Source organism: Gadus morhua, chromosome 7 (genome assembly GCF_902167405.1).
Source record: "Gadus morhua chromosome 7, gadMor3.0, whole genome shotgun sequence".
Taxonomy (NCBI): domain Eukaryota; kingdom Metazoa; phylum Chordata; class Actinopteri; order Gadiformes; family Gadidae; genus Gadus; species Gadus morhua.
Genome location: NC_044054.1, coordinates 9,508,580 through 9,523,978, shown reverse-complemented (window position 1 = coordinate 9,523,978; position 15,399 = coordinate 9,508,580). Strand labels below are relative to the sequence as shown.

Below are 15,399 nucleotides of genomic sequence, written 5' to 3'. Positions count from 1 at the left end.
GACCTTCAGCACTCACTGGATCGGCTGGCGGCCGAGTGTGAAGCGGCTGGGAAGAGGATCAGCACCGCTAAATCTGAGGCCATGACTCTTAGCAGGAAACCGGTGGATTGCTTACTCCGGGTAGGAAATGAGTCCTTAGCCCAGGTGAAGGAGTTCAAGTACCTCGGGGTCTTGTTCGCGAGTGAGGGTACTATGGAGCGTGAGATTGGCCGGAGAATCGGAGCAGCGGGGGCGGTATTGCGTTCGCTTTACCGCACCGTTGTAACGAAAAGAGAGCTGAGCCGCAAGGCAAAGCTCTCGATCTACCAGTCGATCTTCGTTCCTATCCTCACCTATGGTCATGAGGGCTGGGTGATGACCGAAAGGACGAGATCGCGGGTACAAGCGGCCGAGATGAGTTTTCTCAGAAGGGTGGCTGGCGTCTCCCTTAGGGATAGGGTGAGAAGCTCAGCCATCCGTGAGGAACTCGGATTAGAGCCGCTGCTCCTTTACTTAGAAAGGAGTCAGCTGAGGTGGTTCGGGCATCTGGTAAGGATGCCCACTGGGCGCCTTCCTTGGGAGGTGTTTCAGGCACGTCCAGTGGGGAGGAGACCTCGGGGAAGACCCAGGACTAGGTGGAGAGATTATATCTCAACACTGGCCTGGGAACGCCTCGGGATCCCCCCGTCAGAGCTGGTCAATGTGGCCCGGGAAAGGGAAGTCTGGGGCCCCTTGCTTGAGCTGCTCCCCCCGCGACCCGACCCCGGATAAGCGGATGACGATGAGGATGATGATGAGGATGTATTATACGTTACGTGTTTAGTTTGCCTGTGTTTAAACAGACACACTCGCGCCAAGCATCAGCGTCATTCATTCATTATTTTACACTCACTCGCGGTAAAACTATGTTTCCTCACGATCAAATACTCATCAATCCTAAAAGTCATGGTCTTGTACACGATGTCTGTGTCAAGACATGTGTTTTCTGTACGGTGTTTGCAGATGAATTGATTTAAATGTACAACTTATTACCAACTTAATTTTTCACCTAGAGACTCCATTCGATTATACTTTTCTCAAAATCACAGTTTAAGTTCCATGTCGGCTTATTTTCAGTTGGTCTCATTGATTTACGCTGAGGTTAAGCAGCTTGCCCACTGCATCCGTCCGTCAACGGACTACGGAAGGCGTGTCCAGTGGCGGTTTTAGGCACGGGCGAACCAGGCAGCCGCCCGGGGCGGCATATTTGTGGGGGGCGCCAAGTCACATGGGGGGCGCCACGAGCAGTAAAAATGAAATCGTGCTGCGTAGCGGTTATCAATGAAGTACTACATAACATTGTGTTGGGAATAGGTATTTTGGCGCCCCCTCTGGCTGCAGGCGCACACCTGCTCGTTGAGAAGGTGCCGTGCGTAGACGGAGCCGTGCCCCCCCCCCCCCCCCCCCCCCCCCCCCCCGCTTGAAGATAGTCTTGCCCGGGGCGCAACTGGACGTAGAACCGCCACTGGGCGTGTCTGACGGATGGGGGAGTGGTACTTGCCGACGGATCCGTCGCAGCCTGAAAAGTTACGCCCCGTGCCCACTACCTCCTTCAGTCAACGGAGGTGGGAAGGCGTTGCTGACTGATGGGGGAGTAGTCTTTGCAGAGGCATCCGTCAGCCAATCAAATCGCTTCGCCGGGTTCTTCCCGCTACTTCCTGCTTGTTGCGATGCAAGATGACCCGCTTTCCCGCTTTCCAGTATCGTCAAAGCCCGAGTCGCGTCACAGTGCTTAAATTTGCAGACGCGATCTGATTGGATGACGGATCCGTCGCTGCCGAAAAAGTTGAAAATTGTTCAACTTCTTGACTGAGCCGAAGGCTCCAACGGAACGGACGGATCCACAATGCATTGCGCGTCCGTCCCCATTAAAGTCAATGGGGATCACGCAACGGACGCATGTAGTGGGCACGGGGCGTTAAAATGTTCTCAACTTCTGAACGCAAGCCGACGGAACAGACGGACCCACAATGCATTTCGGGATCGCCCCATGCAAATTCAATGAGATCCGTCAACGGACGGATGCAGTGGGCAAGGGGTGTGAAGGCCCATTCACACCCTACGGTAAATACGGATTAGGAACCCTTTCATCCGGTCCCCGAGGTTGTTTTGTCCGTCAGTGGGTCAGTCGCATCTGAGCTTACGAATCCGGAGTGCTCTGGGAGAAACGGAGCAATACCAACGGATATCGAGGCGGCAGTATAGAGTCAGAAGTGCAACCATTCGTGAAAATAGAGAGTAGTATAATAGCTTAGATGTATATATATATTGTATTTAACGTTTTATACTTATATTATACTATATACCTGACCTTTTTATTTTATTGTTCACCTGCTTTGGCAAAGAGTCATAACTGGTCATTTAAAAATGGCGCATGCCTACACATTTTGCGCCTTTTTTTGACGATTTCGGATGACACAAAGCAAAATCATCTCCTCTACAGATGCCATGTTTGCGATTGTCGATGCCGGTAATTTGTGACACGACAGTCACTGCCCTCTAGAGGATGTATTGCGTAACATCTATAACAAAGCTCAAACCGGACGGAGGTATGAAGGCTAGTCCCGGAGACGTTTGGTACGGACAGACGGATTTTGTCCGGATCCGGAGGTATGAATCAGCCATTAGAGCTAGATGGCAGTGTTGCCAGATTGGGCAATTTTCCTCGATCAATTGGACTATTGTTTACAAAGTTCAGGCAGCGTTGCCAAATTCGGCGATTTTCCCGCCCAATTGGACAACTTTTAATAAGGCTGGGAAAATTAGCATAGGCTAAGGCGATTACATACAATTTCGTCTATTTCAGATTCTTCAGTTCAATTCCTTTTGCATTTCTGCATTTTTTGCAATGCTTTGCGCTTTTCATTCAGCTGTCAATTTATTTATTTCCAACCATTTACATTTTTTAAATGGTGTGCATGTACATTGTTTACTCCATTTAGACTTTTGAACTCTGTTCAAATCGCTTCACTTGATTTAAGCCAATGAACTTTTCTTTGTCTTAATCTATGTGGCTTTATTAAAAAATATTTTCAACCCCACTTTGTACTACAGCACTCAACGCATTTTCTGCAGGAAATGCATTTTCTAGTTATTATTTTTATTTTAACGCATGGCATAGCAAACTACAGTATTCATTCATGCAGCCCTTATGGAAAAAATAATTCCACAATCCACATGCTATTTCTATGCAGTTTCACACATATGAACAATCTTTGACATCATAATACTTCAATTAGGCTAATTGTTTGCAGGTTCGTGCTGTGTATAGCCTACATGTGTGTAAGCTTATGTTACAGTTCCGAGCCACGTCAAAATAGCAACACCAACTGCGCTATAGGGCATTTAAACCAGGATTTTTCTGTCAGTGGCGCAATTGCAAAATCGATACATGCGTCGGTGTGGAACGTAAATTGCACTGGGTGCAAGATAGGGCCCTTGATGTCATAAAGTCCTTGTGAGGTTGCCATAATCTTGAGGTCTACATTTGACACTGTAATGAATTTTATCCAATGGTAAGTAAGAGTTGATTAACAGTGATGGAGGATCTGTGGATTTCTAGAATATGGCTATGCATTTTCTGGCTGCTATTCGTGCCAAGTCAATGTACTTTTTTATTGTAATTGTACCGAGGAGGCATAGACAAGGTAAGGGAGGAATATGAGATTGTAAGCACCTAGACATAGTATTTAGAACAGAGTTCCAGAATTTTGTTGTTTTTTGCAGGGCAAACAGAGAAAATATATTTAGTCATGCATTTTATTGAGTTTCACAGGTGTGTAACATGTCCTATGAACCATCTTCAATTGAGCTAATTTATGTCTTAAGTTCTATGAGCAATTATTTTCCTACAGATATATGACCATTCTGCATTATCTATTTGAGTCTGAAGGTCTGTTTCCCATCTCTATCTTGTTATATCCGTATTGGCTGCTGGACAATACATAAGTACCTTATATGTTTTGGAAATAATTTTTTGTACCTTTGTTTCAGAGTTTTAAGTATAGAGTATCAATTTTTGAGGGTAAGGGTTCATCAAGAGAGTTTGGTTTTAATTTCACCATGGAAGAACCTTAATAAATGTGTTAACGGGATGTCATATTTGTGCTGTAACTAGTTGATTGATTGATTGAAGAGACTTATTTTATACCCAGACTATACCATGATTTGATATATGCAATATGGTTCATTGTAAGGGACTTTAACATAGATGTACTAAAAAAAAGGTAGGTAATCGAGGAAGAACTTAGTCCAGCACAGTAAATTTGTCCTAAACTACTTGTTTAAGAACCCATTTTTAATCCACACCAAAGAAAGGAGAAAATGTTGCGATGTTGTTCATTGTAAGGGACTTTAACTTAGATGTACTCAAAAAAAAAATTGTAATCAAGGACGAACTTAGTCCAGCACAGTAAATGTATCCTGAACTACTTGTTTAAGAAACCATTTTTAACTGACCCAAAGTCAGGAGAAAATATTGTTCATTGTAAGAGACTTTGACATAGATTTACTCCGTAAAATGTATACCGTAAAAGTACAACTTAGTTGCTAGTAGTCAAAAAAATGTCTTACTTGATATCTTTAAAGTCTGTATTTAAATCGCTAAAGTAAAAATAAAATTTTGTTTAAAACAATGCATTTCACACGTTCACCCTTGTTTATTTATACCCTATACCACTGCCTAGAGGTTCAATGGTCGAACTCCGGTTGGGGTGAAATGGTTTCTGCAAAGATGGGGCTGGCATGTAAAGTAATCAGACGACCCCGAGTCCCGACCTTGGTCTTACCCTGCGTTCACACCAAAAGATGCAAAAAGGTGCCGCGCAGCACGATCCCATTCAAAGTGAATGTAGAGACGCGTTTCTGCTTTGCTGCCGCAGCACTTGCTGCCGAGAAAACCGGCAGCAAAATTTGATTCGAGGCGCGGCAAAATCTGATTTGCAGCGCAGCACGCCGGCGGGCGCGTTGATGTATTTTGCGGCGTGTCAAATGCTGCTCGAGTTGAAATATTTCAACTTTTCGGCAGCAAACGCGAGTTCACTACCGTTACATTTATTTAGTAACTCGAAAAAACCCACAAATCAGCATTTTGTAGTTTAGTTGTGTTTACAGTTAAACTAAACTATGAGTATGCTAAAGGGCTAGAATAACAACCCTAAACAAAACCCAGTTGGGTGCCAGGCAGCACCAGCCTTCCAGGCTCCGATTGCGAATGGTCTCATGAACCCATAAACGACGGGCATTCCGACGTCTCTCCCTCTTCCACAACAGGTAAAGACATGCAATGCTCGTAATGTCGGCCATGGTTGTGAATGACTTCAGAAGCACCGCGGGCAAAACTTGCCGTGCCGCGAAACTTCCCGCGCTGCAAAACTGCGGCGCAGCAAAACTTTTGCTGCGCGTCAAAACCTTTGCTGCGGGTCAAAACCTTTGCTGCGCCGCAAAACTTTTGCGGCGCAGCAAAACTTGATTTGGTGCGCCGCAAAACTTCGGCGACAACGCGTTCGGGCAGCAAATGCATCTTTTGGTGTGAACGCAGGGTTACTCATCAGAATTTACATACTTGCAAGATCAAATTATACTGATCCACTACAAAATCAGTATAATAACACTACAAAAGAAAAATAATAACTTTCAATTTAAAGCAAAATATTGATTGTTAAAATATTTAAACCATGTGAGGATCATGTGAACAGCAATGAAGCCAACTTGCTTGGCCCATAGGGGCAAAAGGAAATATGGAAAATCAAACAGGAATAATTAATTGTAATGATTTTAACCCAGTCATAGAATTTTAAAATTGCTTTTAAAGTCCTACATAACAGAAGCAGTTATAATTTCATGTCACAACTAGAAATTTTAATTATTCACAGAAATGAGGTGCATCAGAAATATTTACATTGAGAGGGCTTTTGACTTCAAACTTTACAGAATGTCTTAAAACTTACTGGGGCACACTATGGGTTGGTGTACTAATACCCTGATGTGGAATTATTCTCTGACAACAGGGAGTTACTTTTTAAATTTTATCCAAACACATGTTTGATAGGCTACGTCTCATATTTGTCAATTAGTTGGGCTTTTATTTTGGAAATACATTCAACAAAGTCTGTACACTCATTTGACAGTATTTTCTTTTAATGACTGTCTTTTGGTATGTACCCGACTGATGCTTTATTTTAAACCAGTTCTGAGACGCTATTACCGAAATGGCTAGTATATATACGTACAGAAAAAACTGAGTCCGCTGGCTTGACTGCCATTCTGGAAGTGACGGCTGGCTTGACCGCAGTCACCTCACTGAGCAGAGAGTTCATAAATGAAGTGGGGTTTCCTTGCTCAAGTCCATCAGAAATCCCAAAGACGCAGATATTAAATCTCCTGCCATGATCCTCGATTTGTTGGATCTTTAGTTTTAAAGTGTCATTCTCAGACTGCACTGTTGCAAACTTTTGGTCAGTTCTGTGAGTCGGTCAGTTTATGTAGCCAGACAGGTATAGCTTGTGGTCTTTCGGCCTAAGTGAGGTTTTTTCCATGTATGTATTAAGAGAGTCTACCGGAACCGGGAAACTAGCTCACTCTTCACAATATCTATATAAACCCACTGCCCTTAATTTTTTGCATATATTTCAACCATGCAGAAGAATACTTCTATTGATGTTGAACTCTTTCAAAGTATAAACATGTATTGCGTATTATATACCTTGCTCCCTTTCAAACAAAGAATGTATCAATTCCCTTTCAACCACTTATCCATAAACCCTGAAAAACTATCATTCTCTGGCCTTGAGTAACATGTTGTAACAAACCTAGAAAGTAAAAGAAATGACACGTACAGTGTAACTATGGGTTTATGATATACATATAGATAAGTGGCAATACTTATAATAATCATAAGTAATGTTTAAAGAATAAAATAATGTTTTAACTAAAAAAGTTAAAACAAGTAGAGTAGAGAGAGAGAGAGAGAGAGAGAGAGAGAGAGAGAGACCATTTGCTGAGATGTTGTAAAGCCTGATGCTCAATGGTCCATTAAACAATTAAGTCCTGCAGCACAGCGAGATGAACCGTCAATTGATCTCCTATGTTGCCGAGGGACCTGCACCTTACTCCTTGTGCATCGTTCCAACACAGTCCCCAGTGAGTCCAACAACATGATGATGTTCAAGGCTCCTGCGTGTGGCCCTACACCACAGAGACAGCCTTCCTACACCATGTTAATTTTATCATAATCAACCACATTACCATTGTGGGAAAACATTGGCTGGGGCTTGTTTAAGACATCTGATTTCACAACATTTTAAACTTTCTCTGACAGTCATTCATGATCGACTCTTAGACTGCAGAGAGCCGGGCTATTGGGGCAGGTGCAAGTGGCACTCACTCACCCCCGGTATCTCACCACTGGAACAGAAATAAGTAAATTCTCAATTCAAGGCTTCTTCATTCAATTTACATTTGAACATAATATTTGCGTTTGGTACTAACTGGACGCAGACGTGTGCTGACCTCAGTTCTTTCCGTGTCCTTCATGATAAAGGTGGATGGGGAAGGCCCATTCAACCCTGCACACTTCCTATGCAAGCACGGGAAGCATTGATGCCTTTTTCTTTTTACAGATTCATATCAATTTGAAGTACAAATATAACCGCAAGCGTTGATTAACGGGGTCCGAGCAAAATGCAACGTCAAGAACACACTAATGGAAGATATATAAATATGATATATAATTATGAAGGAAAGATTTTGATGGTCCCCTTAATTCCATCCTGTGCCTCGGCTTCCAGGTGACTGGGCTGCAGAGCAAAGGAAAAGTAAAAACATTTAGAGCATAAGACCAGGGTGTAAAGATGCATCTGATTTTAGAGATTAATATGATGAAAGAATTTTGAGTCCAGGTCAATCTCGTAAGGAAAATAAGGCTAGTTCATAATTTTATAAATAGCGCCACCATTGGGTGTAGTACCACAATATGGGTTTATGGTTAGTGGGTGGTATTAGTATCGACCTAATAATAGTCTTTTGCTTTTTATACAATAACAAAATGGTCACATAAGAAAACTGGGCTAACTGCTCTAACTTTATTGGCCAATATTTCTTAAATGGAACTCAAAACAAGTTCAGATGATTTTTGTTAGGCTTGGTCTAAAGATTTTATGTGGCGACAGGTTAATTTGGTGAGGAGAAATAAGCCTAATTCATGATTTCTTACAATAGCGCCGCCTTTGGGTACAGTACCACAATGGGTTTATGCATAGTGGGGTTTATTGGCAACCATACCTGGACATTTCAAGAGTTTTCAACTTATGGTATAGGCTGCAGTATGACTTTTACAGAATTTCAGGGGAAAAAACGTCACAGAAACAATAGTGGACCACGCAGCTTTGCTGCTCGGACCCCTGATGATATTGATTAAAATCTCCATCCCTCAGCATTGACTACAGATATGTCAAGGTAATTACAAGCTACGAGCAGTTTGAATTGCTACATAATGAGGCTTTAAACTCATGAGAATTGATTAATTGACCAGTATTGTTTGATTTAATGGAATTACCATGAAAAGTTATTCACAAATTGTTATGAATGGGTTGACGGGTTTTGATTTGTGCCTTTCTATGTAGTTTGAATGTCCCCTTTTTCCACGCAGGTTTCCCCTGTACAGCAAAAAACATGGAAGATAAAACTCCTGCCAAAACCAAGGCGAGGGCACTATATCTTCACGGGTTAATGCACCAATGTATTTCCCCACTTGCTTTTTAATCCGCTCAAGAATATATCATTGAGGGCTCCCAATTGACTGTCTTGGATTAATAAAGTGCATTTTATCTAAATTACACATAAATTATCTCAATTACACATTACATCAAATAGCTAAACATCCCAATGACCATGCTTAATGAGCCAGAACACATTAACAGTATTTCAATGAAGGATTAAAAACGAGTTTATTTGTAATGTTTATTTATAAATTGAGGCCATGACATAAAAAATAAAAGAATATGGAACTAAAGAAAACTGTTCAGTAAAAATAACAAGAATAGTTTTTACTTTGAGTAATTGTGTTTGGTCAGTTACAACAGTTGCTTTCATGTCCATTTCATTAAAACAAAAACCAAGTCAGATGTAAAGATTACTCTGGATATGATTTGTTTTGATAAACTTGTTGAATATGTCAGCACTGGGCAGCGGGCCAACCTGGAGAATAAATGACAGGATAAAATGCTTTTAAAATTCATATTTATAAGAGGATCTGACTAGCCAGGAAACGTAAGCCAATTAAATGTCAAAAAAACATTCATAGAATTTTTTTTATAAAAAATATATATATATATATATATATATATATATATATATATATATATATATATATATATATATATATGGTCAACGTTTTAAAATTATTTAAGCTAAATTGCACTATTCACCATCTAATATGGACTATCGTATTGGTAGCTGAGTTTTGTAATCATTTCATAAAAAAATCTTACCAATAGTTGATAATCACTTATAATTCTTCTAATTAATATTCTTTGCATTGTAGAGAAATGTTCTCTCACTTCTAGCCAACTACTTGACATGGTGTTTCAATTGCGCACAGCACAAACAAACATCTTGCATAGAATGAAATGTATACCAACAAGTAGTTTGAATGCACCGTATGCATGCTGCAAGAAAGGGAAACTTACCTTGATATCCCCAACACTAGTGAAGGCAAGTTTGTAGGTATCCATGGTGATTGAATCAGGGCTGATGGCATCGCTGTAGCACTGGTAGGCAACCGCAGGTATTTGGTTTACCTGGCAATGGCTGAGCACTGAGGACATAGAACGGAATGAGCATTATCAATAACAAAATTATAACGTTTATAACAATAAAAACACAGACACTGTGGGGCCTAATTATGCTCACATAGAATATACAATAAATCTGACAGATGTGAGGATGTCAGGCAATTGTTTCATACCGAACTGGTAGCAAAATAATTGTTCGTAGTGGTTACAACTTACGTTATGGTCAGAAAATTAATATTGGACCATAGCTTATGTCAGATTATTTCAGTAGCCTAGTTTTACAAATAATAATCATAATAATATACATAATAAGAAGTTAGTTTTGTTGCATCGATGAAGAAACTGGAATAACGCTTTTTCTTTATGTTGAGTGTCTCTCATTCGTGTGTTTGAAGCAATAAAGTGCTTGTTGCCAGCACGAACGGAGTCTAAAGATCACAATTACATTTTGGATTAGAGGCATGAAGGTAACACTAGTGATGTATGGTATTGCAAAAAATCTACTGAATTGAATAATGTGAGGACGCAAATAAAACATTGAATTAATTAATTGATTGTGGTACCCTTTATATTTTCACGCATTGGGATCCAAAAAAAGGACAAAGTCTAAAAGGGGCTTGAGTGCAGGGTATCTGCAGGTTTCAGCAAGTCAAATTTAAGACTTTTTAAGACCTTTTTAATACCACCTTGAATGAAATTTAAGACCTAAAACACGCGATGGTGGGGGGGATCCCCCCACCCAAGCATAGCATGTGTGTCACTCATTCACCAACCCATTGTCGCAGACTAGCTAGCAAGCACGCAGATAATCGTTTATATATGCAGCTAGCAAGAAAGAAGCCTCTCAACATGTCCTTCCTGGAAAGTCCCACGAGAAAAATAAAAAAATAAAAAGTCCTGCCCCGACAAATTTAAGACCAGCATATGACATTTGTAACGAATTTAAGACTTTTCAAGGCCTTAAATTTAGAAACATGAATTTAAGACTTTTTAAGGATGCGGACACCCTGCTTGAGTGTCGTTGGGACAAGTCTATGAAAGTTCTTGAGTGGCCCAGCTAAAGCCCAGACCCAACCCCTGGAGAACAGAAATGGAGACTTGAAAATGTTCATAGACAGTGATCCGCTCCCCATCCAACTCACTCAACTGAGACGATTGACTTGAACATCTGCATTTTAGGTATTCAAATTTTGACTAACCGGATCCAAGGTATATTGAACATAAACGATACGCTTTCATGAAAATATATCAGTGCAAAAATACCACTGCAGCTGGTGATTGTATAATAATGATAAAAAAAAGCTGAGCATTTACCTGAGGCACAATGTTTCAATGCCAATACTATTGCTGTGATGCAAAGTCATACACTGGCGGAAATAAGTTGTTTAAGTTAAATTACAATTCCACCACTAATTGGAACTTTTACAAAGGCCTGAGATGAAAAACAGGGATAGTAACTGTCAATATGATGCAATAAATGAAATTTAAGCGGCTTACCTGCCGCTTGGATTCCAGTGAATATATTCGGCTGCTCAAGAAGAGGACATTGAGGGTTTGTTGTAGAGGACTTGGTCTGGAGACAAAGCAGGAAGGGGGAGGAGCTGCTACTAGCATGGTCCATGTTTTTGTACTCGGCCACAGGGCTGTCCGACAGCACGGTCACGCTCAGTCCCTTCTGCTTGAAACCGCCCAACACCTATGAGGAAGAAGTCAGGTCAGTAGTGGTAGAGTAGAGGTGGAAGGTGGTTCACTTCCACCACTTTGTGCTGGGTAGCCCACTGTTGTACATTATTTCCCTACCTTTTCAGTCCACTGAAACTGCTGGTCTTCTTCTATGTAGCCGCTGATCTGACATAGGATCACCTTGAAAGTAAAATCACATTTTAATGCAACGTAATTACAGCATTGTTGCATGCAGTGAAAGAATAAGTAAATTACTTCCAATGATGCGACTTCCACTGATGCAACCCAAACAGCCGGATAGTTTGTGGTATGAGCTCAACAAGGCATGGGAAACATTCCCTAAGGCACTTTCATACCTGGTTACTTGCAACCATTTGTTCTGGACCCTGCAGGGTTTCGCTCCCTAGTTTGACTCATTTCAGCCAACGATGAGGCAGCCATTGGCCTTGGGTGCAGACCAAAACAAACGGTCCGAGACAACACGGGGGAGGTCAGTCTGCTCCTACCCTGGTCTTGGGCAGTGAGTTAGCCATTTGACCCCACTATGCATGATACAACCAACATTTATATTATTCTTGGTTTGCTCCAGAGTGAAACCTCACGCCACCAAAAAAACTTTCTTCCCATCTGCTTTTGGCCTCATCAACAAGGCCTGGGTCCTCCTGTTAAACTTTTTACTGTGACCATTTGCACATTCCATGGCTATTTTCATTTGACAGCTTAATTAAAAAAAAACATCTATATAATTGTATTCTTGATATATGCTGTATATTTTTTACATGTAATGAATGTTTCTACTTTTATTTTTTTGTTTCTTTATTGTTTTGCAGCAAATACCAAGAAAATACTTCCATACGCGTTAGACTAACCTTGCAATAAAGCGAATTCTGAAAGTCAAAGCTCCCTTCGAGATTCTGTTCCATGTAGACACAACATGATGCAAGGTGCTGCAGATTTGTGATCTGCAGCGCACAATGCCGCGAATCACCCGACCCACTACATACCGAAGATCCTTTTTTGGACGGAGATCGGCTGACTATGGAGGCCGTACTGGCTGACATGCACACGACGCCGGTTGCAGATACGCAATGCGTGCAGAGAAAGGGTTCCTCACGGCGCCAACAGCCCGCGCTGTTAACACAAGGTAGGATGTAAGCTAGTGACTGCAAAGTTCTGGCCGACTTTGTCACAGCAGAAATATAGTTCAGACAGACCACAAGCAGTTGAAGTAAGTCTGCAAATTTCGGGAGATTCAGTGTGATCCTATATTAAATTGCCTACAATTAAAAAAGGCGATGTAGGTATGGTTTGAGAGTTGAAAAGTCTCTGCTCCCTCCCTCCCTCCATTCTCTGCCACTGGGAAGTGATCGACTCACCAATCAGGGTAGAGATGCCCTGATTTATGAGACGCGGCATTAAATCTAAATCATCTCATACAGAGGCCGCAGTCAGCCAGAACAAATACTCTCAGAGAGCTTTTCACAGCACATGAATGTCTTTGGCATTGACCAAATTACACTAAAACCAAGCCGATGAATCTAAATTCTTTCGTCTCTGATCTCAGCTGTTGAACCCGGTGGGGTCTTCTGGAGCTGTGAACGATCCACTTCAAGGTGGGGCGTGTCTCGCCTTGCCACTCCCTTCCTTATTATCCAACTGCATCATGAGCCAACATAAATTAGACTCACTGGATGTTTCCAGTCATCTGTGGAGACTTATGGGTGTCCCAGGAGATCAGCAGGTTCAGGGACACTGGCACCAACAGTCACCGCTTGGTCCCATACTGATGTTTGTGCTGAACCATAACCTTTCGACCGTGTCTGCGTGCATCGAGTAGTTGGCGCCTGACCACTGAGTGAATATTCTATCATTATACTGGTTGGGGCTTAGTCAAATAATTCTTAAAATTCTGGACACCCAATTCAATAACATACATGATGAATTGAACACAATTTGGATGGTAATAATACAATCCAAAAATGCATGCAACGTCTATACTGATTCAATACTGACACAGGACTTACTGCACGGTTGTCTTTCTTTCTGTAGAAGACGCATGCTGGTTCGGTGCTCGTTTGTCCACAGATAGTTTGACTCCCCGCATTGGAAACTGAAGCATGCCCCACTGCCTCCCAGGTTGCCGAGGTGAGCACATACACAGACAGAAAACCTAGTCACAGAAACGATATAAAACAGTGTTGTATATGGGCACAGAATGCTATGAAGATGCCAGACGGTAAACTAAACCCAAAAATACAATTGAAACACATACACACCTTTAATCAAAAATAAATGAAATGTACATGCAGTAGCAGCAAAATGGGCTATTCTGGGCAGTGTAGACAGAGGATTAGGGATAACCTGTGATTTATGCTCGCTTCATTTCCTATGTTCATGTTATATAATGAAGATTATTAATTGAGTGCTCCAATTACTATAGTGGATACATTGTTTCACAAACAAATGATTTTACGATTTCAGAATTGCCACCCGTTTAAAATAAATAATGGTTTCTTAATACAAAAATACTTACTTGCAGCATTCCTGCCAACTGCTATGATTAAGTTTGTATCCGTCATCAAATTACTATTTGACTGATACCACTCCAAATGCACCTCCCTGTTGAAAAGGGGGGTTAAACATAGTTTAGTATTTTGATGAAAATGTGTGAATGAAGCATAAATGTATCATGCAGTTGGGAAAATAATGTTACATTCAGGGTAGGGAAATTGCCTGTTTGAAAAAAATAATCTGCAACTATTATATTATAAATTCATCAATCAGTTCAAATCGAAATAATCGAGAAAAGTTGAAATTATGTGAATGTTGCAAGTGAATGCAATAAAAAATGTTTACACACATCTTTTAAAATGACAGACGGCACGTGACAAATGGATTTATTACTGCTACTACGACTGCCAATACCGCGACAATTTGTCAAAAGAAGGGGTGCCACTGCCACTGCATTTAAAGGTTTTAGTCTTGAGTCCTACGAAAAATAAAAATGTCCACCTAGATGTATGCTGGATAGATGAGTATATCAACCTTACCACACGACTATAGCAAATGTTTCCTTTCTATCCATCACAAATCTAGGTGATGTCATGAGATGGATTTGGAAGAAAGATTACTGGAGGGTCCACGAGGGGGGTAAGATAGCTGTCCAGTGTGTGACTAAAGAACGGAAACCACTTTAAACCGAGCTTCAGCCTCATGTTGCAAAACATCCTCATATCCATTACTTTGGGCATTATCATAGTAAAGCCTGATCAAGATTCAAGTCAAATAACGCTCACCTCGTTTCGTCTAGCTCTTTGAGGATCTCTTCATCTTCGTCGTTTTCATCTTCCTCATCTTCATCCACAGCCCGCGAGCTCACCGACAGAACCTCTCCAAAGAAAGTGGCCATCGTCACTTTTACCACTTTGGTTTGTTACGGCTGATATATATAATAATATATATAATATGATGCACAGATACTGCCTTCTGCTTCCTACTTCCTGCTTATTCGTCTTCCTCTATTCGATTGTTGGTGCAAAGTAACACAACCGGGTAGATACTGCCACGACCGGTCTGGAGGGGTACTGCTAGTCTTCTTCTTCTTCTTCTTCTTCTTCTTCTTCTTCTTCTTCTTCTTCTTCTTCTTCTTCTTCTTCTTCTTCTTCTTCTTCTTCTTCTTCTTCTTCTTCTTCTTCTTCTTCTTCTTCTTCTTCTTCTTCTTCTTCTTCTTCTTCTTCTTCTTCTTCTTCTTCTTCTTCTTCTTCTTCTTCTTCTTCTTCCTCCTCCTCCTCCTCCTCCTCAACTTTTCACTACCCCTATTATTAAAGTAAAGACATTACAAAATCAAATACCAGCCGTTATTGTATCTTTAGTTCATTGACACTAATTACTATAGTTAAACAAAGGC

General features: G+C 41.1%; 1 protein-coding gene across 1 annotated transcript; it reads right to left on the bottom strand.

The window, feature by feature from the left end:
- Positions 1-8,946: 8,946 nt before the first annotated feature.
- On the bottom strand, positions 8,947-15,067 carry psmg1 (proteasome (prosome, macropain) assembly chaperone 1). The gene is made up of 7 exons (XM_030360533.1): positions 14,789-15,067; positions 14,026-14,111; positions 13,517-13,662; positions 11,610-11,672; positions 11,307-11,505; positions 9,705-9,832; positions 8,947-9,213 (listed from the first exon to the last, which is right to left on the bottom strand). Exons 1-7 carry the CDS (start codon positions 14,899-14,901, stop codon positions 9,136-9,138), a joined length of 813 nt encoding a protein of 270 aa, XP_030216393.1. The 5' UTR covers positions 14,902-15,067; the 3' UTR covers positions 8,947-9,135.
- Between the last annotated feature and the right edge of the window lie 332 nt (positions 15,068-15,399).